General features: G+C 46.8%; 1 protein-coding gene across 1 annotated transcript in view; it reads right to left on the minus strand.

Moving 5' to 3' along the window:
* Positions 1 to 23,129, minus strand: part of ETV6 (ets variant 6) — a 224,176-nt gene that overhangs the window by 37,463 nt on the left and 163,584 nt on the right. Inside the window, exon 3 of the mRNA XM_004693274.2 lies at positions 9,595 to 9,759. Coding sequence (XP_004693331.1) covers positions 9,595 to 9,759 — 165 coding nt within the window. The remainder of the gene's footprint in view (positions 1 to 9,594; positions 9,760 to 23,129) is intronic.

The raw sequence follows: 23,129 nt of genomic DNA on the forward strand, positions 1-23,129 counted from the left end.
TTCCTCTGCCTGTTACTGTTGGCTGGTAATGACATAAGCTAGTATTTACTATGATGATACAGAGTAAAAACTTTAAAGTGGGGAAGACACCAAGCCACTTGGGCTTCTCCTTTTAGTGAAATGGGCAAGATGATGCACAGGTGCTGGGAACCAGACTTTCAAACCTGCCCTGTGCAAGGTGGGGCCTTGCATAAATAAGGACACTGCATTTTAGAGCTGAAAAGCCTTCAGCAAACATCTCATTGAAACCCAGCAGTCATCCACCGTTGTCTCTGATGAGGCAAGGCTCCAGAGCCTGAAATACAGTCCTATTTTAATGATCCATATTTTAATCTCTTACCAAAATAAGTCCCTAATCAACACTTTGTTTCTGCTGCTTTAGTGTAATGTCTTTCTGAACTTCTCTGAATTTGCAGGGCCTCCCGCTTGATGGCTTGAGCATGTGGGCTGAAGCAGGGCTTTATTTCGGTAGTATGCAGAAGAGAAAACGCACACATTGAAAAATGTGATCCTGATGATTACTATTAGTAAAAAAAAGGGTCAGTAATTAGTGCATCCATTTTGAAAGGGGAGGCCAGGAAATACAAATTTAGTGTCTGTGAGGGTGTCGACTTTGTTTGCGGAGAGGCTGATGACGTGGCAGGGAATACATGGCTGTTCGGTTGGGGCCAGCTCCTCCGCGCCAGGTGACCTTGAGCAAGTCCCTGAACCTCTCTGCAAAGTGCAAGCAACATCACTGAGCACCTCAGAAGTCTGCTCTGGGGGTCCAATGAGGGGAAGGTCCTGAAACCCTTCGTGGCCCAGCTTCTTCCCTGGCCCCTCCTTGGGGGGGGGGGGCTACTGTGGCTGGAGAAGCCCCTGGGGGGTGGTGGCTAATGTGGTCACTTTCTTTTCTGTTTCCATTTCTCTCATATAAAAAGACAACGAGGCAACGGAATCAAATGGAGAGTCCACCACAGGAGTCAGGCTATTGTTCCAGTAAGTCCCTTATCTTCCTAGGCTTCTGGTCCCTGTTCGAGAAAATAGCCAGGCTAACTGCATCTCCCTCATCAGATTAGCTGAAGGATTCAATGAGATAATCCATGTGATAAGCCAATCCTAGCATAGAACCCAGCATATGTTCCCACCGTGGTCACTGCTACCATTATCATCAGTGACAACAGTGCAATTATTAGGTGATCTAGGACAGACAGGTGGACCGGGAGGTCTCACATGCAGAACGTAAGGAGTGCCCGGTCAACGTCAGTTATGTTTGCCCTGCAGCATGGGCAAAGGTCACCTGAGGGCTTACACCCATCCGTGGCCTCTCTGGCCACTCACCCTGGCCTGGTGGCTAAGCCAGTGGGGCCTGGCCTGTACTCTCCAGGTCTCCTGAACTGGCTCTCTTCAGCCTCTCATCTTAAAGGCTCCTCTCGGAACTGGCAGGAGAGAGCCCGGGGAGGGGCAGGCCCAGCAGACTCTGCTCTTGGCTGGAATCTTAAGCCCCTTATGAGAACTAGCGAGACAGAATGCATAGCTACCTGTGGTGCCTGGATCAGTGGGGAGCACTGGATCAGGGTCCCCACTGCCAGGCCAGGAAACGGCTTACTTTTAAGAAGGTTTAACGTGGTCATAGCTGCACTAGTCCATTTGCAGATGTTCCCCCACCAAGTGGGAGCTCAGCTGGGGAACGCGGCTGGCTTAGCACAGATGCAATACAACCCTGGGGACGAGGGAGGACATCACTGGGCAGGCCCTGTGTGTGTCAAGAGTGTGTGCCTGACACAACTTGCAATCTGGGGTCTAGAGAGGGTTTGAGAGGTTTCTTAGATCAGCTCAAACTTATGTTTGAAGTCCCCTGCCTCCCCATGCCGCGCCAAGAAGCAGCTTTGGCTGAGCGTGCCTGTGGCGGGCAGTCGGCCACAACATAAGCAAGCCATTTTTGGACAGCTCTAGTTGGTAGAAAGTTCTTGTGTTGAGTTGGAATCTGGCCTCCCTTGCAGCCTCATATACCTCAGTTCTTAGTTTTGGCTTCTAGAGCAAACAGAGCGTGTGCTCCATCTAGAAGAGCTTCCTAAATAAATAAAGATGGCCTTCCACCTCATCAATCTCCACTGACCCTAGTTCCTCCAACACCCAGCTTGCTCCCTTCATACAATTTACACCAATGAGCGCATGTAAAAAGTAATGTTAACAAAAAGCTCTCTGGGATAAAGGTATTTAAAAATATGTTCTATTTATTTGCTTGCTGAAAATAAAGAGCACGAGCTGCATACAGCACTGTATCTCTAACTTAGCTAATGATCATTGGCTTGAATTCAGAAAGCACTGTTCAAAAAATTCTTGGCCCATTCAATTCTTGATAAATCTTGTCTTCCCAGAAAAAGAAATAACTAGAATTAACCATAAAAGGCACTTCTACCGTACTCAGCTATGGAGTCGAGGTTTCTGGTCAACAGACAGCTCTGTTGGCTCCTCCAAGGATTTCCATGCATCCATACATGGACACAATATGTGTGCGCAGGTGGGTTTGTCATGACGTTAGGGAGCCCCAAGACTCTTCACTTGCTAGGCCACTACGACTCTGTGTCCCCCAAATTATAAGCTACTGACCCCATATTTTCTAGGGTGCATGCTCACATGTAACACGTGTAACACATGTGTGCACCTATGGGCACCTATGTGCACACATATAACACACAAACCAAACACACACACCATTCTGTGTTTCTGGTTTTGTGAAAACTCAGGCATCTACTCTGAGAACCCTAACTTCTGTTATTTTATTTGCAATTACTTTCCAATGGAATACAACTGCTGGAAGCTCACTTATCAATTTTCCTAGTGTCCCAAGGCCAAGAATATATCAGTGTTGTATTAGGAGATTCAACTGACCTAAGTTTCTTGGTTTTTTTAGAGGGAAAGAGTTTGCTGCTGAGCAATTAAGTCCCAGGTCTTAATCTGGCTCCACTGTTGGTCAGCCGCATGCTCTGGGCAAATTATTTTTTCTCTTGGAGTCTTAATTCAAGATGCTTCTGTGTTAAATGAGAATAATTGGCAAGGCTGTTCTGAGGGCTAGATGAGATGATATGGACAAGCACCGGACACATGTCCACTGAACTAAGTCTCAGTAGATGGTGATGAGGACATTATGGACAGACATTTCTGCAAACCCTGACTACTGTTTGCTGGGTTGTGATACTTTTATATGAAAAGTACTGGTGTGCATTTCACAGTGCCACATTTGTAGGTACTAAATTCCTTTTCTTCCAGTTGACGTGAGTGACTTCACACAGATTTTCTAGTTCCTTTTTCTCTCTGTAGTTCAGTCACGTCTCCAGCCTTTCCATGGTTTCTTCCCTTTAGTCATGTCAAGTTGGTCCTGCCTTATGCATGCACACATGCGCCCCTTGTCTTCATCACCTTGCCCTCTAGGTATCAATATTTTTGTTCTCCCTGGCATAGCAGGACGCTCCCCTGGGAAGCTCCCCTGGGAAGCTGTCCATCTCCATAACCCCAAACTTTCCTCCTTCCCAAGCCCTCAGTGCCTTCCACTGCAGCCTCAATGCTGGTCCTTACTCCACTGTGCTAGCTGAAGTAGGCTTCCTACTGCCACAACCAAAGGGCACAGGAGACTTGTCTGGCCCTTAGCCAACATTCAAGACCAGCAGTTGTCTTAGAATGCTCCACGGGAGTCCGAGATTCTCCTGCCCTTCTTCCTACCTCTGCTCTTCCTCCTACACCTGTCCTTTAATAAAGCTCTCACCGATCTTCCTTCTGGGTCATCTCACCTACTCCTACAACTTCCATCAGGTCAGCCATGCTAAATCACTTCCAGCCACGCACTTCTTTTCAACCCTAGAGTTTTCAATTAGCTCCAAATTACCTCCTCTTGTGAATCAGAAGGGCACCCCACATTTCATGCCCTGAAAGTCTTTGCAACTTTATGTTCTTCCCTTACTCAGTCAATGCCCAGTAGATCAGGCCAGAAACCCCAGTCATCCTCAGCCTCTTTCTCCCATTCCTCCAACCTGCAGTCAGTCACTGAGACTCAGAGGTGGCCCCTAGACATCCCCTCAGTCATTCCCTTTTCCCTGCTGTTCTGGTCTTTGCTAACTCAACACTACCGCCCCTAGACGCTGACAAACGTGAATGCCCACATCCCCCTTTCATGTCTGCACCTTGCATGCCCATGTCTACTTAAAACCCTGGTTTCTACCTGTCTTAAAAATAACATTTAAAGTTCTGAACTTGACCTGTGAGGTACTCAGTGGATGGCGGTAAAGCTCCAGGGAATTCCTTCATATTTACAGCCTCCAAGTTAGTTTAGCAAGTTCTGTATTGGGGGTGGTTTGGGAATTTCCTTTTTGCACAATTACAAACAGAATTGCAAAGGGCATCTTTTTCTCCTCATTGGGTGATGTCCTTGGGGCATTTTCTTAGGAATGGCATTATCATATTAGTAATGTGTTTCTCAGAGTTCAAAGTGGTCAAATCATCAAATACCCCTTTGAATTTAAATCATCCCAGACCATTTCATGTGTGTGATAACTTTATAGGAAGTTCTAAGAATAGGTAAAACCTGTTCAGAGAAGGCTTTAAAATGAGGATTCTGTTACATTACTCTTTTGCTTGGTAAATAGTTTAAATTTGTCATCTTACAACCTCTAATTGGAAGATAATATCCCATTTATCATTAACTTTGAAATTTTCTGTTTGGAGGTGATACAGTTATTTAAAGCACATCTCAAATGTTTCCTGATTCATTCTAGTGGTTGAAAAGGGATGCTTGAAGTAGAAATGGACAAGCCAAGTTGAGTATGTTAAAACTGGTTGGAGAATATGGAGCCCAGAGAGACTACAGCCTTTGGACCAAAGGTTTATTAATATTTCAGGTAATCATCATTCACTGAGTTCAGTTCTCTCCACCTTTGAGGTGAGTTGTGTCAAGGAATGTTATTTCCATTGAGAACAGGTGAGACCAGGCAGGAAATGATGCCAGAAAATGCGATAAACATCCAGGGCAATCACACACTTTGGTTTTATTCTGACTGCCCTGTGATGAGTAAGAAGCTGTTGCTGATTTTTCATAGGCAGCAGAAAAGACTCAAGGAAAGAGAGAGAAAAAACTGGGTGACCTCTGCGCTTTCCAAGACCCAGAGGCTGAAGGAGAGCAAAGCTATGATGCATTGCCTGCAGGTTGGGAAGCTGCTCTATTAGAAGTTAACACTGTTTGAGTGGTTGATGCTGTGTGGAATTGCTAAGAGTTGAAAGGAACTGAGCATCTAATTCTATGGTACATTATAGATTTTGTGAGAATAACAGCAATGGAAATGATGTGACGTGTGGAAGAGTCACGTGCAGAGCCAGAAGATCTACCACACCACATGGTAACAAAAGCTTGTGTCAGAAGCAGCAGTGGCGAATGTCACATGCAAGAGAGAACAGAGATTTTTTAGACCATGCCTTGTCTCTAGCTAAGGAGAAGGCAGGCAGACAGACTGTCTCACTGCCCGGCTGCAGGCCAGCCACTCCCTGAGAAGGGTCTTATTAACTCCTGCTGAGTCCTGTCTTTCAAGCCTCCTGACAATACTCCTCTGTTTTGTGGTAGGTCGTGTGTAAGGCTTGCAGGTATCACTGTGAAATTCTGTCTCCAGGTTCTGGTTGTGCCTGCATTTACTCACAGCATCTCTATCTGTATCCCAGCTCAGCGTAATGAGGACAACGCTTCTATCTGTAGTGTCCTGGCTCTTATCTCAGATTTCCTATTATAGAAGAAGGCATGTCTGCTCCGATGACCTGGCAACTACTTAGCCAGCTTTCCATCTCAGTGAGTGAACCATTTTGTGCCTGAAAAGCTATTATTCTTGTGTTAGGACTGGAGTAGTAGCATTCGGACCAGCTTCCTTCCTAGAGACAGCCGGTGATTCCCCTGTATGTAGCGATGGGAATTATTTGTTCAAAGGGAGAGCTCCAACCCTCCCACTCTCCTGATCTAAGCCTTTCTGTGGCTTTCCTATTACCTGCCAAATAAAATCCAAACTTTTTTTTTTTTTTAGCAAGTAGGGATTTAGATTTTCTTTTTAAAGATTTTTATTTATTTATGCACACAGAAGTGGGGTACAAGCCAGAGGTGCAGGGGCGGTGAGAAGATTCACCAGAGACAGAGTGGAGAGCAGAACAGGCAGATCGATGAAGTACACTGCTGAGGGGAGCAGCGGGCGGGTCAGGAGAGGTCTGCCCACCCTGTGGTCACCTCTGGGGCTGGGGATCAAATTCACATTGAAGCAGTTGCGGCCAGCTTGCAGTGCTGTGTCCTTACCTGATGTGCCACCAGGGAGGGCCCTAAAATCCAAACTTTTAAAACCTGGGCTTAAGATGTTTAACTTCCTAGAGAAAATAATCCCAGTTTAAGAAATTGGGTGATAATTTACAACAGACGTGGTCAGAATTCAACCAATGTTGACTCAGTGCCAGATGGATGCCATACGCTATGTTAGATGCTGGGGACATGGCAGCCTAACAGGAGACAAGTTCTGCCCAAAGAGAACTTTCTTCTCCAGGTAAGGGATGCAAAAGAGAAACACAGGAAAACCATCACACACAGTGGAGTAAGTGAGTGAGTGTGTGTGTGTGTGCGCACACACACACACACACACACACTCAAAATAAGGAAATGTTCTGGGATAAAAGAGGATAAACATTAAGGCAGCCTAAATGTTCCTCAGTGGAACAATGGGTCAAGATATGGTCTATCCACAGAACACTATTCCGGCATACAAAAAGATGAAATGCAGCTATTTACTGCAAAATGGAGGGAGTTCAAGGGAACTAGGTGTAGCAAAGCAACTTTGAATGACAAAAACAAATGCCAGACATTTATATCATGGATGATTTGATAAAGTAAAATATTTACAAAGTGGCCCTCCCTGGTGGCACTGCAGGTTAAAAGCACAGCATTAAGAAGCTAAAGCCACTTCAGCATGAGTTCGATCCCCAGCCCTGGAGGTGACCACATGGCATGACAACTTACAAAACTTAGTGGCATTAATCACGATAGTGAGGGCTGAAGTTAAGGAGGAAGTGAGGGAGAAAGGGATGAGAGGATACAGGGATGCTGGTGGGGGGGAAAAATCAGCCATCATTTCACTGAAGTAAGAAATACAATAGAAAAAAGATATAAAAATAAATGTAACTGTATTTATATTTCAATTTTAAATAAATTGGATATACAGTAACAAACAAAAATGTAAAAAAAACAACAAAAAAGGAAAAGCATCTATCAGACTGAGGTAGACAGAGGTGGAGGAAGTGGGGTGGGGTGGAATTAGGGAAGCAGGAATGAAAATCAGTGAGAACTTCCCTGGAGAAAGTGACAGAACTTGAAATATGAAAGGCAATTAGAGTGAGGGAGGTGTCCTGAGTGACTGGGGGCAGCATTTCACAGGGAGGGTCCAGCGTGTGCGGCCTTGACTCTGAAGTCCACACCAACTGGCCAGCTGTTTCGCCAACGCCTTCCCTTCCCTTGCTCCTGTTTACCTTTCAAAGCTTTGGAAGTCCAGCTCCACCCCTGCACCCTTGAGCCAAGTCTGACAAGCTACTTAGAAATATCCTGCGCTCCCTGTGGACCTCTGCTCAGTGAACTCTCATGGAAGGAGTTTCCAGATCGCCATGTAATGAGGGGCTACAGTATGTGGTGTCTGTGTCTGGCCGTCTGGCCTGGCACACCTTCCTGCCCCCACCACTGGTCAGGTGAGCTTCCTCGCTGTCCCCTGACTGCACTAGACTGAAGCTGTTCTACTTGCCTGGAATGTTCACCTTCTCCCCTTCACCTCTCAACTCTACCCACCCTTTGTACCCCAGACCAAGTCCATTTCCCCTCCTGTGCGCTGCCCCTCGGCCCAGCTTACTTCCTTCCACCTTTGGGTTTAGTACATTCCTACCTCTCCAGCCAGGCAGCTTGCCCTGTCTGGTCAAGACTTGACAAAGAGGCAAACCCTTTGCATATCTTTCCTTCAGCTTTGAGCAGAGAAAAATCTACTTTCCTCAGGTGGTTGAGAGATCACTAGAATGAAAAATAAGCCAGCAAATCCAAAGGAGCACCTGAAAATGTACGCGGGTGGGAGTGTGGCAAAGACTGAGAGGAAAGCTTGTCTGAGGCCTCTGTGAAATCTCAGCAAAGCACAGGGGTGCCTTAGGGTTTCCCCCTCCACTAGGTATCTTTGCCTCATTGAATATAAGGTCTTGAGTTGCCCCTGGAACCAGAAAGGGAAGTGCTTTTTCTCATGAAATTGAAAGGAACTACTTAGGTTCCTTTGAGGTTCGTTTATTTATTTGGATGGTTGTTTTACCTTTCTCTCACTCTGAGAGGTCTCTTACTCTGAGACTACAGAAAGAATCGATGGCTCGAGATAAAATGTGTTAGGTGTGTTGTGCCCTTTCTAAAGTAACCTGGCATGAATAATCTGGTTCTCAGAGATATTAGCTTTCAAGTTTCAACAACATCTGTCCTTCTGGATGTGATTTCCCCTTAAGTGTTTCCTCATAGAAAGGTTCCCCTGCAATTGGGAGAAGCCAGGAACAGTGCTTTGTATCCTTATCTCTCCCCCTGTGACAGGGAGCCTTTCCTCCTGACGGTTAGTTTATGAGTTTCTGGAAGGACTCCAGCTGTAAATAAGAGTTGAACAGGGGCTGCGCCAAGATCACATGCAGGAACTCTGCCCTTTGTCAAGGAAAAAAGGGTTTTTGCCAGGCCAGTCACATCCAAGTGCCTGCCTTGTGATGAGACCAGACAAGAGGGCAGGCTGGAAGGTATGAAACTTAAGGCCATACTTTCCCCTTGACACAGAGGCCTCCAGAGCTTTCTTCTAAATACCCATCTGGTTTAAGAAGTGAAGTTGGAAGGTCTATGTGCAGCCTCTATCTCTGTCAACCATGCACTGCGCAGACACAACCCTCTGTGGAGAATCAACTCTCCCCACATGCTTGCATGGGCCCTCTGACAAATCTTCCCAGCTGGATGGGCCTGAGGAAGCTCCCATGGGCCTTTTTCAGGATAGCTACGGGTTACAAGAAACACCCCCTCCCCGCAATTTAGAACTTCCAAAGGCAATCACCTGAAGGCCCGTGACTACTAACTTGCCTCAGAAGCTAGGCTCTCCGCATTCTCCAGCCTTTCCCTCCTATTCCCTCACCGCTGCACTCCTGCCTACCCACCCCATGGCAGTGCTAAGCCCCCTACTTCTCCTGTCTTTGCTTATAATCCAGGACCCACAACTGACACTCAACTCAATCCCAGGCAGCTCTATGATGAGGCTCTGGCTCAGGAGCATGGGAGAGACGAGAGCATGTTCCTCCTTCATTTAGTGGCACACCTGGATCCCTTCGGGTCCAGTGAATGGAGTCCCAGTTGGCCACCTCCAACCTCATACCCCTTGAATCAGAAACACGTCCTCTTTCTCCTCCAGCAGGCTTAGGTCAGCAGGACCTTCAAATGCCTCTGAGCTCCCAGGACCTGCTATGGGGCTGTCCTGGGCACAAGGAGTGGAGGCGAAGCCCACCCACTGGTGCCCAGGCTTTCTGCGTCAAGCACGTGTCAAGAGGCCAGATTCTCACCTGAATGAGGAGATCTATAGCGAAAGTCCTCTTTGGTCAGCAGCAGGAGAGCTTTGCCATTCATTTCAAACGTGTTGCTGTCAATTGGCCTTAAAGAAAACTCATTTTCAGCCCACTTGAGCCACTGGGCTACGTCATCCCTGCTCCAATACATTGGCTGCAAGCCTGTTGGCAAGAGCGGGGCAGAGAGAAAAGGTGTTGTCAGTTAGACAGTTGGAAGAAAGGGAAAAGATTTCTGAATGGTTAACAAAATTGAGTCCCCATGTCTGAAGAGCCCTTCTGTTCAACTTGGAATCCCAGGTTAAAGCTTCAGTTTCCTAAGCATTCAAGTGTGTGACAGATGAACTTGCTACTTAGAGGCAAAGTGAGAAAAGGGAGAAACAGCCCTCTTGATGCCCTTGAGGTTTGGAGTCCTGTCCTGCCTCGCCCAGCTCTATGGTCTATCAGGAAAGGGGCAGCTCTTGTGTGGCCTGCAGCACCCAAGGGGGCTTGAAGTCAAGGAAAGCCAGGCTTTCCCCCTGGGACCTGAGTCAGAGCTGATCTGACTGCAGGCCTATGTCCTTTGAAGTGAGACTGTTCCAGAACTGGGTTTGACCTTCCAGAGCTGCCAAATAATGAAATGTTCCCTGAAACTTCTTCCAGGAAGAACAATTCACTCAGTCTCTGGGAAACTATTAGGCTAGCCTCTGGGAACTAGAGGGCAAGGTAAGGATAAAAGGGATGTCAGCATTTCCAGGTGTGGTGGAGCTTGACTCCAGCAGGACCAGAGATGGGTCAAAGGAGGCCTCGGCAGGACCAAGTGGCTCAGGCTGGATCTCTGGAAGCCTCACTGAGGCTTGTCTTTCCCACCGTGCCCCCAACCTGGGGACTCTTTGCTGTCTCACTCAAGATAGTAGAACAGTCATTCTCTAGGTGTAATGTAGGGAACAGTCAGGGGATCATTGATGTCAAAACATGGCTCATAATGATATTAAGAGGGTATTTGCCTTTTTTCCATTCTTGTTCTATCACAAGTACACAGTGGGATTCCCTGGAGACTACATGACCTATGATACTGCAGACAGGGGCACTCATCCCTCTATGAAGGCAGACATTAAAAAGGAACGCAAAAATACAAAATAATGCCACTCTTGTCATCAAATGTGTTTGGGGAAATATATTCAGAAGTATATAATTATGCAAACATGTACTTGGCTTGTTATTTTTCAAATTCACAATTTTAATTTCTAACCCAGTAGACATAGATATAACCCTTGTGGGCAAAACTCTCTGGGGTCTTCGGTAATTTTAAGAATCAGAAGGAGTCCTGAGGCCAAAATGTTTGAGAAGCAATGGTTAGCTGAGCCTAGATGCTCAACAGGGCATCGTTCTTTAAAGTCACATTTTGTGAATTAATGAACTGTTTGAATGCAATGGAATCAGTGTTTGCTAAGAGGAGCTTCACCACTCTATTTATTACTTAAATTTGCTAAGGCACCTCCATAAGTGTGATATAGAAGTGTCCTTCAGTTTGATCCTGTCCTTAAATCAGGCATGATAATGATGGGCTGCTCTTCCTAGTGGGGGAACAGAGAGGCGTGGGTCTAGGAGACAGGCCCAGGGCTCTGGTTCTGTCTACCTGGGAACAGCTTTGCAAAGTGTAACTTGGAAAAATAGTATCTGACTTCCTCGAATGTTGTGGAAGCCCCTTGAAATAGATCCACCATGGCGGGCACTAATAAGGAGTCATGCGACTGGAATAAAGAGTGTTTCTTGGTTTTCAAGTTTCATGGTCCATGAAAAAGAAGTAACATTCAGGAATAATAATCAGCTCTACTATCTTCACAATAGAACACGGCCACTAAACAATGTCAAGGTTGTGTTTTGGATCCCTGGCTGGGCCAGGAAGCAGTGCCTATTAAATGCCCCCCCTCTCCAATGACCTTGAAAACATGTATCTGGAGTTGCAGGTGAGAGAGTGGGTGTAGCAAAATCTCAACTTGGGAACTGGTGAAAGCCCTTTAAGTTTACTCCCTAGTAACTTCAACCATGTCACCTTTGAGCAGGGACAGCTTGGTGATTTGTTATTCTGGTCTTTTCCCTTTCTCTCCCTCACACAGGAGTACAGGTCTAGCCAGTCCTAAGGGAAGAGTGAGGTTTCAGTCAAGCTTGGCCTGAAGGGAGGTTTTGGGGGTGGGGATGGGGACGGTTAAGAAGACCACCCTCAGAAGATGTTCAGTTAGAAACAGGAAAAAGTATGGGGTGGCTTATTGGAAGTGCAAATACAGAACCGAATCCCTTCAGGAGGGGAAATGAGAGTAAAATGCTGAAGTTTCTGCAGAAGATTCACTGAAACAGCAGGAGGCGGGTGAGAAGGGGGTGGGGATGCAAGTAGTAATTTGAGGTTCTTTATATTCTATGGAAGAAAATACTCATGAGTAATCTTTTCCCTAAATACAAGAAGAGTCACACACTCCAAACAGCCCTGCCGGTTACAAACAAGTTTCTCTTTTCACTTCCCATTAATCTCTCCCACAGCCCAGCCCTTGGGGCAAGCGGGGTCACCAGGCGGAAACCCCCTCCCGGGACCCCAAGACAAGGCTCTGGGCTTGTGTGCACAAGTGACCCAGCAAGGGGCCAGCTGAGACCATGCCATCCTGGCCGTGTGCAAAAGTGACCTGGCCAGAGCAAGCTACCTGCTCCAGGCCACCCAATAAAACTTCTCAGTCTTGCTGCTCTTCATCAGCATCAAGTGGGTGGGCAGCAACGACCCAGTTAGACAGATGCGCAATAAACTGGTCAAGTACCACTGCTAGTTCCGCTATATAGAACAAAAAGATGGTGAGGAGACTGTGCCTTTCAATTCTAATCCAGAAAAAGGAGCCCGTTCTCCTGGGGCTCAAGGCCTGATGTGTTAGAGCATCTAAACAGGATGGAGTCTTAGGCCAGAGGCAACTCTGGTCCCAGCAGGATCCTGTATCTTATTTTTGGGCTTTCTAAGCTCCCCTAGCAGCTTGCACTAACCCGACTATGCAGGCCCTTGGGAGCACTCTGCCGAAGGTCCCAGGGCCGAGGGACCCTCACCCAGGTAGTCTTGTTTCAGACTCGTGCTGGCACGCAATAGTTAGAACTGCCTGGATTCTGAGTTCTGATTATGCGCAGTGTTTGTGAGCCATTCAGCAAAGACTGAGCTTTAGATGGAATCCTTCCCCTCTACGACTTAAGCCTTGGAGGCTTTCTCAAGGTATCCACAGAGCAAAAAAAAACTGTAGATCCCTGGAGAAGTAGCTTTATAGAGGGAAGGGGTAAGAGGTGGAGGTGAAGGTGGGTCCCTGCTTTTCACGCCGCCAGGAAGCAGTGCTACCTTTTCTGCTTGCTGGCTCTGGGGAGCTGGTCTTGGGGCAGCACAGCTCACAGCTGCTAATGGAGCAGAAACTGCAAGGGCAAGGAGGAGGGAGGAACACAAAACCTGTTCTACTTCTCTCTTGCAGCTTTACCCCACAAAGTTGAAGAACATAGGTGGTAGCGGTCATTAGGGAGAAAAACAAGACCTTTCTTCTGCAGATATGCAATGCACCCCATGTAAGACCATACTTTTAGTGCCAATTAATTTAGCACATTTGAATGGAATTTCCTAAAGAACGAAATTGCTATGCTTAAGAAAATTACTAAGAATTCCACCACATCCCGCCCCCCCCCCCCCCCCCGCCGGGGTCAAGTCAAGTTCATGGTGCCATATCCGTTAGCCACACATATACTATTAAACTCCCTTTCAGTAGCTCTTCCAGTGCATGTTCAAAGGCAAGTCACCTTCATCCTTATGTCCTGATTCTCACGTGCTCAAACTCACATTTACAAAGCATGCTGGGAGTGGGAACCTGGGTTTACGCTCAGATCTGCGATCAATTAACATGTGAGTCTGCACAGGCCCTCAGTTTTTCTGTACTCCATAACAAAACTCCATGGGAACAAGGGCCTCCATGCATGTGCTCTCTGGCCCCTTCTGGGCTGATATGGCTAAGGGGCCCCTGTTTCACTTGAATTCTGAAAGCCAAAGAGGACATGTTGCCAGCACCCTTTTTCTATAGAAGCTCAAGATAAGGATGCTGTGATTTTGTAACTTCCTGCAGGATCTTCTGAATCATAGAACAGATCATATTACCTTAAATAGACTTCAGGGTTTACCAGTATTTTCTTATGTTCTAATTCCTGGAAAAGTGCTAATCCAGCTGCAGCAACAATCACCATCACATCTGACAAGGTGCTTTCACACACACATATGACCTCATGTCTCTCTCACAAAAGCCCTGGGAAATCAGTTGGACTCTTATTTCAGCTTAATGGATGAGGAAATAGAGGGTTCAGTGTCATTTCATGATTTTACTGGTTTTGCTTGAGTCTCTGTTCATCAAAAACACCTTGGATTCCAGACTTACTGTAGAAATGGAAATTTGCTAGAGATTTATGGCTTATAGGATAGGATCATGAACATGAGAGAGAGAAGATACCTGAGATATGACCTAATCCAAACCCTACACACCCCACCTTGCTGAGGAAACAGAAGCTGGGAAAAGTGATGAGGCGAGCAACCAGCAGGCTGCCCCAGACCTGCCGGGGTGACCCACAAGGCTTTCAACTGGATTCAATGACACAGAACAATGCTGTAACCCTTGACATAAATGAAGGCCGTTAGCACTTGCTCAGTCATCTTGCTGTCAGATTAAATGCCCTTAATTGGGGCAAGCAGAAGTCCTGCACTGCAGCTTCCACACTCTCACCAACCTGCCTGTCACTTGCAGAGATCCTATGTGGCTCCCATTCCTAAAGGTCCCACTGGATTTCTTTTGCTCTAGGTCTGTGGATGATACTTGTTAACGCTATCACAAATCTTCTCTATAGCTGTTATGATTCTCATTTTCCAGATGAGAAATAAGAATCAATACACAGAAATGGAAATGGTAGCCCAGAACTGAAATTCAGGTGGTTTGGCTCCTCAGCCCCACCATCACCCCCATACTCCTTCTCAAGAAGCCTCACAATAACCTTATAAGTACTCACCACTACCTGCCAGGCAACATTCTAGACACTTTCCACAAGGGACTCATTTCATCCCCAGAGCAATCCTGGGCAACAGGAATGAGCATTATGCCCACGTACAGTAGTAATCTGGAGCATAGGGACTGACTCAGCCCTGGTCACACAGCCAGGAAACGGAGACACTCACATTTGAATCCAGCTGACCTGGGTCCCTTGTTCTTTAACTAAACTCTCACTGACCTCTTGAGGCTTGTTTGGTATTTTAGCAGGACAGCCAATAAAATGCATAATTTAAAAAAGAGAGAGAGAGAAGATGCAGTGACTGTGTGAACTTTCACCATGGGTAGGCAGGAAGCTACTGAGCATCAGCATGGAAACTATGTTCCAGCTGTGTGACCTCTGGCAAGTTGCTTAACCTGTCTCCCCTGCCTCAACCGAAAAATGGTGACAACTTTCAACATGGAAAGTATCACAGGTGATATGCTTATCCAATTTACAGATGGCATAAGGCAAGGCTAGAGTAAGGTTAGTGAGATGATAATGATAACATGAATCATACAGGCTGGAAGTCTGTAGAGAGCAAGCATCCATATAATACTAGCTTTTTTTTTTTTTTTTTAAACAGTTGTTAGGACAATTGTCATTTCACAATCACCCTATTCTGTACCTACAAAGCTGGGTAATATGTGGATCCCAAAGCTAAGAATGCATGTTAATTTGTCCATCAGTATTAGACTCTGTGGTGTCACTTTCTTTATCAGGTCAGCCTACTTCATTCTCGCCAGAGTTATCTACTTTTATTTTCATGTATACTTTGAGCTTCATGTCATCTGCAACTTTGATGAGTATCTGTCACTTCAACAGGTTGCTGACAAAATGCCGATTAGGATAAGGCTGAGATGGGACCCCCGTCGGGACACAACTGCCGCCTCCTGTCTGGTAGACAAGTGATGGGCTCCTTTTGGGTACAGGCGTTCAATGATCAATTCATCAAACTGCTCAGGTATCTGGACTTATTTCCCAAGCTCAGCCACCAAAGCACCATCTGAAAGCCAATGACATGCTTTCTTAGTGTCCAGAAATACAGCGACAAAATTGACAAGTCACCTTCTAGAAGGGATAGAGAGAAGAAGCAGATGGTGGTTCTTATGGGAGAACTTTCCAAAGCTCTAAGTTTGAAAACCTGTTCCGAATTTCATATGGAAGTTTTATCGGGTGTTGTAGTCTGAACGTCTGGTAAACACTAGCTAGCTCATCTTCTTCAAGTCTCTTCTATTTCCCAAGCACTTCGACATTACCGCTACTTCTCTACTGTGGGATGTCATTTGTCTGCACCAAGAAACTTGAATTTATTTAGAGCAACTGAGATTCACTTCTACACCTACCTTGGGCCTCAATTCCCATATGTCAGTGTTTACACTACCTGTTTCAGTCTGACAACCTCCTTGGTGGGAGAAGTTGAACAGCTTTTTGTTTTCTCTTTGCTATTTGTTAATGTTACCTCACCAATCCATCTGCCTGCTGATACCAGGTTTACTCTCATCCTGCCCCTGAACACATTTTCCCAAGTACTTTCCATAGTTTCCAGCTCACTTAGTCTTAATATCTGACCTCTAAAAATTCTCTCATACACTTCAGATTATGCGCAACTGGTCACCATCACGAGGAGCTTCCACTGGTGGGACACTGATGTCATCCTAGCAACTACTCTGTAAGGCAGCCAAGGCTGGAGCTGCATTTGCAGAGGAAACTAAAGCACAGAGAAGTAGAGGGACTTTCCCAAGGTCACAATGGGCTGAGGACCAGCACCCCAGCTGTGGATCATTCCAGTGATTTTCCTCTGGGTCAAAGGAAATCATGGCGATAAAAGTCCTGGCCATCTAAAATGCACTGTGGAAATGGAAAGGAAGAGGGAGAAGAAGGCATGAGCTCTGCTTCTCGTGGCAGGCGTGGCTTCACTGTCCATCTAGAACCCGGAGCAGAGCCCAGGGAAGCCCTCTGAGTCCTGCACAGGGGTGGCGGCAGACAGGGTTTACCTACAATAAGGTGCTTCTCCAGTCTCACAGTCTCATCAGAGCCCTTCCGCTCTGTCTACCTGGGGCCCCAGATGCCTCTCCCCTCCCATGGCCGGTCCTTCAGGCGTCTGCATCTCGTTCCTCCAGTTTGCCTCTAACCTTGGACATGCTACTGGGTCAAACTGCTTACTGCATTCAAATTGTGTCACTCGGGAATTGGAAGTTCCAAAACATTTCCTATTTTTGTCCTCAAGGTTACTCTATAATTCCCAGCACTCAGTTCCCAAGGTTATGCGCCAATCTTTCAGACAGAACCCCAGAAGCAGGAATACCAGGTGTTCAAGTTCAGATCCAAAGCCATCTTCAATTCCCTTGAGTCTTTTTCCTCATAAATTACATTTTGTGGATTTTTCTGGCTTTTACTCAGTTTTATCCCCCAAGGGGAGTTGTTAGTAAACCTGTTGATGGCAAGACTGGCCCAGGGCCTGCCACTCACTTTCTTAAACATGGCTTTAAGATTCCTGCTTGTCTCTGCTTTTGATCCACAAGCCCAAATCGAGTGAGAGGCATGGAGTATTTTAGATAAGAATCTGGGGTTTGGAGTCAGAGAGTCCTCACTTCAGATACTGGTCCTGCCACTACTAGCTCAGGAGTTGAGGGTCTGCTCTAGTCCTGATCCTCCATTTTCCCAGCAGTAAAGTGGGACCAAGAGGAGCACTGACCTCCCAGGGCAAATTGAAGTATGAGATGAAACCACTCCTAGAAAGACTGTGTGCCCTGCCTGGCATGCAGGAAGTGCTCGGTGCATTCTGGGGGACTGGGTAGGATAGAGACTGGACATCAGATCAGTGACCACATGTCTCCAGGAGTCTGCGACCCTCAGTGCTGCTCACTGGAGCCTCAGCAACTGGACCGAGGTTCACGTAAGCTGTGTGAAGGCTCTGGCAGGAGTTAGGCAGACAGCACAGGGCTTTCCAGAGAGGCCTAGCTCATCGGTGTATAGGGGGAAACGGGCTCAGGAGGCACTGTCTCAGGTATGGGATGAGGTGAGGCACATGAACCACTCACATGGGTTTAAATTTTAAGGTAGTATCAAAAAGCTTAGGAATTGCACAACACATTAACAGCTTAGTGCATTGCTTTAAAAATGGCAGAAAATGTGGCCCTCCCTGGTGGCGCAGTGGGTTAAAGCACTGAACTAAGAAGCTTCAGCCATTTCCACCTGAGTTCGATTCCCACCTGCCCCAGAGGTGACCACATGGTGTGGCAGACCTCTCCTGACCCGCCCGCTGCTCCCCTCAGCAGTGTGCTTCATTGATCTGCTTGTTCTGCTCCCCACTCTGTCCCTGGTGAACCCTCTCACCGTCTGTATCTCTGGCCTGTACCCCAGTTCTGTATGAATAAATAAATCTTAAAAAAAAAATGGCAGAAAATGTAAAAAATTCTTTAAGAACTTGTCAACATTTCCCCTAAAGTTATGTGGAAAAGGAGAGCTGATGGGATGAGGTAGTGACACTGGGAGAGACAGCGTGGAGCAGTTCTTAAATCTTGGAAACGATGGGTTCTTCGAGAACTTAGTGACAGTCACTGAGTCTCCTTCGAAATGTAGAGGCACCTGCACACGGAGATCTGCCTGCCATTCCCAAGCTCATGGGGTACCTCAAGTTTATCTACAGACCCTGGGAGAACTGGCTTCGTATTTTTCTGCTGTGGCTATACAGGAGTGAGCGCGCATAAATCTCTTGGAGTAGTTTGTGGAGGAAAAGGGAGATGCTCCTCTCACTCAGAAGTAGGGGTACCAGGAAGTGCTGAGGCCTGACTCTGAAGTGTGCACACCTGACATGAAAACCAAAATGCCCTTTTTCAGGTACTGTAGAGATCACTGCTAACACACTGTAAGTTTTTGTTCACACTAATGAAGGTTAATCACGACATATTATCATAATTTATGAAGAGTGAAGGCACTGGGTTATGCAAGGAGAAACTATCGAAAGATGAATTTCCACAGCAAAGAGGCAATTAAGGCCCTCCCTGGTGGTGCAGCAGCGGGTTAAAGCACTGCATTAAGAAGCTTAAGCTACTTCTGCAAGAGTTCGATCCCCGCCTGCCCCGGAGGAGATCCACATGGCGCAGCAGACCTCTCCTGAACCGTCCGCTGCTCCCCTCAGCAGTGTACTTCGTCGATCTGCCTATTCTGCTCCCCGCTCTGTCCCTAATGAATCCTCTCACCTTCCGCATCTCTGGCCTGTACCCCAGTTCTGTCTGGATAAGTAAATAAATCTTTAAAAAAAAAAAAAAGAGGCAATTAAGGACAGATTTTCTCACATCTTTCTACAGGACAGAAAGATACATGCTATCTTCAGATTTATTGATCTGTATGCACACAAAGAAACCCAATTTTGAGAATTAAAAAAAAAGGGGAAAAATATGAATTGGCATTTTCTTCATACAGGTTTAGTGAGTAAATCAGAGCTGCAAGTGAGACAGCTGGTGCAGGAAGGGTTTTTATTCCTCCGTGACATGGACAGGGGATAGAGAACACTAAGCTCCTGTCAGATCTGGACGATCTACAAGCCACAGATGATTGGCCATGGATGTCTGACTATAGAAGAATGAATATCCTTTCTTTTCCCGCCTGCTCTTTTAAGCCAGGCGGGACCATCTCTTGTGCCCACTGCAGTGAAACGCAGTAAGAGCAGAAGTCATTCTCATTCTGGATGTGGCTGATCTGTCCAGACCCTGGCATGGGAGACACTCCCTTTGTGTAGTTCAGCTGCTGTGCCTGGGCCCTTCCCTCTGGAGTTCTCTTTATTTCAAGGAAACTGTGAAAAGCAAAGTGCCTTTTCTCAGAATGGAGGAGGTCCCCATTATCACTGAAACCTATGAGGTGAGCAGGAAGAAGGGTTGGGGGGAGGGAAAGAGACTGCAAAGGGTTTGGCTTTTACAAGGGCAATTCCACAGACCTTAGAAAATACATACAAGCCACAAAGACAGACTGGAAAGGGCTTCAGCAGCCCAACATACTTCTAATTAGGCCAATGCTTTTCTAGACAACTGGTCTACTTGTAGGGCCCTTTCTTCCCTTTCCTCTTCCCCCACCCTTTGGAATGGGATGATCGCAAGTATTTGAAAGGACCCCTTGGTTGCCTGGGGGTGCTGAATCAACTCCCCGTTGCAGGCAGCCTGAGCCCTTGCTGACTCGGCATTTACGGGCAGTCTGAGTGGTCACACAGACAGGATGAAATCATCTGAAGAGTGTTGCAGACGCCTCATGAAACAAAACAATGCAAAAAAGTCCAACTCAAAGAAGCAACTTTTATATTCAGGATGATTATGTGCATGAGCGCGTGTCAGGACATTGCTCCTTCCTCACCCCCTTGTCCATCTTTATCTAGAACATTCACAGGAAAACAGCCTTCAGAGTTTGTCATCTTCTCACGGTTATGTTCCTGCCTTCAGACTTGCAGATTACTAGTCTGCTCTCAGGGCTCGAGAAGATCACTTGGAGTCTGGAAAATTACAGAATAAAACAAACCCAACCCTGTGCCCTCTTCCTAAGCAGCAATGACGCCAATTGTAGTGCATTTTACCCCTGGGCCTGGGCTGCTGAGACGCCAGACGCCAGAAACAGGGTGGCAGGCCCACTCGGATGCCAAAGGGGCCAAAGAAGACCCTCCCTGCGGCAAAGTATCCTTCTCTTTGGCTCTGTCTTCCTCTCTGAAGTTTTCTATTATCTCCTCCTTTGGAGAGGCATGGAGACCTCCATGGAGGGGGAAGCTGGCAAAAAAGACCTAGCACCCCAATATAATGTGCTCACTCCTCAGCCTTGTTAGGCATCTGAGGAATGAGTCACAGGGAATGTGTGAGAGGACCTCTGAGTTGCAGGTGAGTCCCAACCACCCGGAGGCTCTCTGGTAGAGGCACCCTCAGAAGGAGCTCTTGTCTGTAGCTGTTTATGAATCTTCAAGGGAGTTCTCAGCCCGCCACTCAAACAACAGTGTTACAATCTAGACATGGGTATTCTGAGACCTGCGGAGACCTAAATGTCTCCTTTCTAGCCTAAACCCGAGAGTCTGAAAATGAGGTGAGAGAACGAGTGACAGGTGCCTGATGGATGGCACAGCTATTTCACTCACCAAGCGCATAAATGCCGGCTGGGCAGGGCCTGAGGGGGGCTGGGCCTCCAGGTGGCCTGCTGGCCCACCCTCCTGCCCTGCTCTCTAAGAAAATCTGCTGCCTACTTTTTTCTTGGCAATAATTGCTAATACTGGAAACCTTAGAAACGTCCTTTAGCTATAAAATAAAAGGCAATTCTGTTTTCTGTCACCGGCTAGCTTGGTGGCTGTGGTGGTTCAATGGTGGCCATCCCTGAAGCTCTATGTGTCCTGTCTACCCCCCAAGATATGTCTATGTCCCAAACCCTGGAACCTGTGCATGTGACCTTATTTGAGAAAAGGATCTTTGGAGAGGTCATGAAGTTAAGGATCTGGAGATGAGATCATCCTGGATTATTCAGGAGCAGCCTAAATTCAAAGACAAGCGTCTTTACAAGAGAACAAAAGAGACACTGAGGAGGCTGTGTGAAGACAGGCCGACAAGACATGCTGCTTGGTTTTTTTAGGGGCCCCGTCAGGCACATGTTACTGTTTCTCTGCCCCTCTTTGCTGTGTGCTGCTTGCTCTTGAATCTTCTATTTTTTATTCTTAAACTTTGCTCTTGTTGGTTCTTCTAAAAATTACCTTTTGTATGTGAACTAGCCCTCCCTTACCCCCGATTCAGTTATTCAACAGAGGTTAAAAAAAAGTTACATGTAAGATGTAGATATATACACATACAAGTATATACACAGAGAAACACGTAGGTGCACAAAGATACACATGTGTATATCTAGCGAGCATTCACATACATACAGTATATTGTTACAGTACTGATTTTTATTTTAGTATTGTTAGTGATTTATTTTTCATTTTCTCATGTTCTGTCACCTCATTTCATTCTAATTCTGACTGATGTTGGTTTCTTTTGTCTTATATCATTTCCTCACCGCCTCTCAGCTGGCCTGGATGTAGGTTACAGTTCGGAATTGTTCCAGGGCTCTACCTTCCTGGCATCTGCTCCTTACTTTCCTTCATCTCATGAAAACTTTGTATGGGGTCGACCTATTGACTTTCCTATTGCTCATTTGCACCTGAAATTCATTTTCCTGAACTTTCAGAACATGGCATGTTCTGACTTTGCAAAGCCCTTCTCTTTCTTCACATGGTCTTTGGATGTCTGACAGTTTGCTTGCTGAAACGTCCCTCCCATTCCTGTTCCCTTTTGGACACTTCCCCCCCCCTAAGTCTCTGAGCAATTTGATTTCACCCTGGCAGCTCCTCAGAGTTGGACTGTCCTGGCAGGAACCCCAGTGTTAGTGCCAGAGGCCATCACGGCTCCAGAGCCTGGCGCCCCTCAGGCCACACCCCAGTCACACATGTTCACCGTGCTGGGAATCAGCAAATGGGCCCCCACTTTCTGTTGCTCCCCTCAAACCTGCCCTCTATGCTTTCCAGGTTGCTATTTGGGGCTTCTCCTGTTCTAATGTCTACCAAAAGCTCCACTGTCCCCGGGCTATCCTGTCAGCCATTTTTATCCCTGTCCGTGGATTTCTGGTTTTGCTATCAAGTTGCTCTGTAATTATGGGTGGTTCTGAGAGATTCACAACCATGCTGCTGCCCAGGCTGCTTTCCCAGAAGACATCCTGGAAAACTTCCCGGGTGCCTAAGAGCCTCCTTCTGGGATCTCATGACCGAGAGCATGGATCTTTGGTGTCTCTTGGTGAAAGGTAACAGGACTGGTGGGGGGGGGGGAGGAAAGTGGGAGACAGTTCATCAGTGGGGACTCTGAACACATCGAGGGAACCGCAGCCCAGAGTGCAGGAAACAAGGAGACAGCACCCACAATACTGTGGCCAGGAGACTCTCCCACATCGATGTCAAGGGAAGGAAAATACATGGTTTCTCTCATCGCAAGGACTAAGAAATACTAGTGAGATAAAATTCCAAAGGGAAGGAATGTCTAGTGGAGAGTAAAACTGGCGATGTGAACATCAAAGATGCCGAGCCTCTTAGGCTCATCCCACACCTGTCACCAAACTAAAGATGGTCAGATTTGGCACTGTGGAATTTTAAAAAATTCACAAAAATTTGAGTGACTCAGCCTGTAGACCAGACACCACAGGAACCCCAGGTCTCCCCCAAGTGAATCTTCCCATTGCTCAGTGACAAACTGCAGCTCAAAGAAATACGGAGCTCCTTGTCCGTCACACAGGTGCAGGGGCTGGGAGGAGGAGCCCACGGCTGACCTCAGGGAGCGCCACAAAGCCACAAAGCCACCAGGTGCCATGAGAGTCCTGCAGAGCGGCTGGACTTGATGTCCAGTGAGCAGTAACTCGGCTTTCTTGCTCTGCAAAATCTCTCTCATCCCTTTTGTCTGGTTGGAAGACCTGACTCATCCCTGACACGT

The sequence above is a fragment of the Condylura cristata genome, unplaced genomic scaffold (assembly GCF_000260355.1).
Source record: "Condylura cristata isolate star-nosed mole 26May11 unplaced genomic scaffold, ConCri1.0 scaffold00036, whole genome shotgun sequence".
Taxonomy (NCBI): Eukaryota; Metazoa; Chordata; class Mammalia; order Eulipotyphla; family Talpidae; genus Condylura; species Condylura cristata.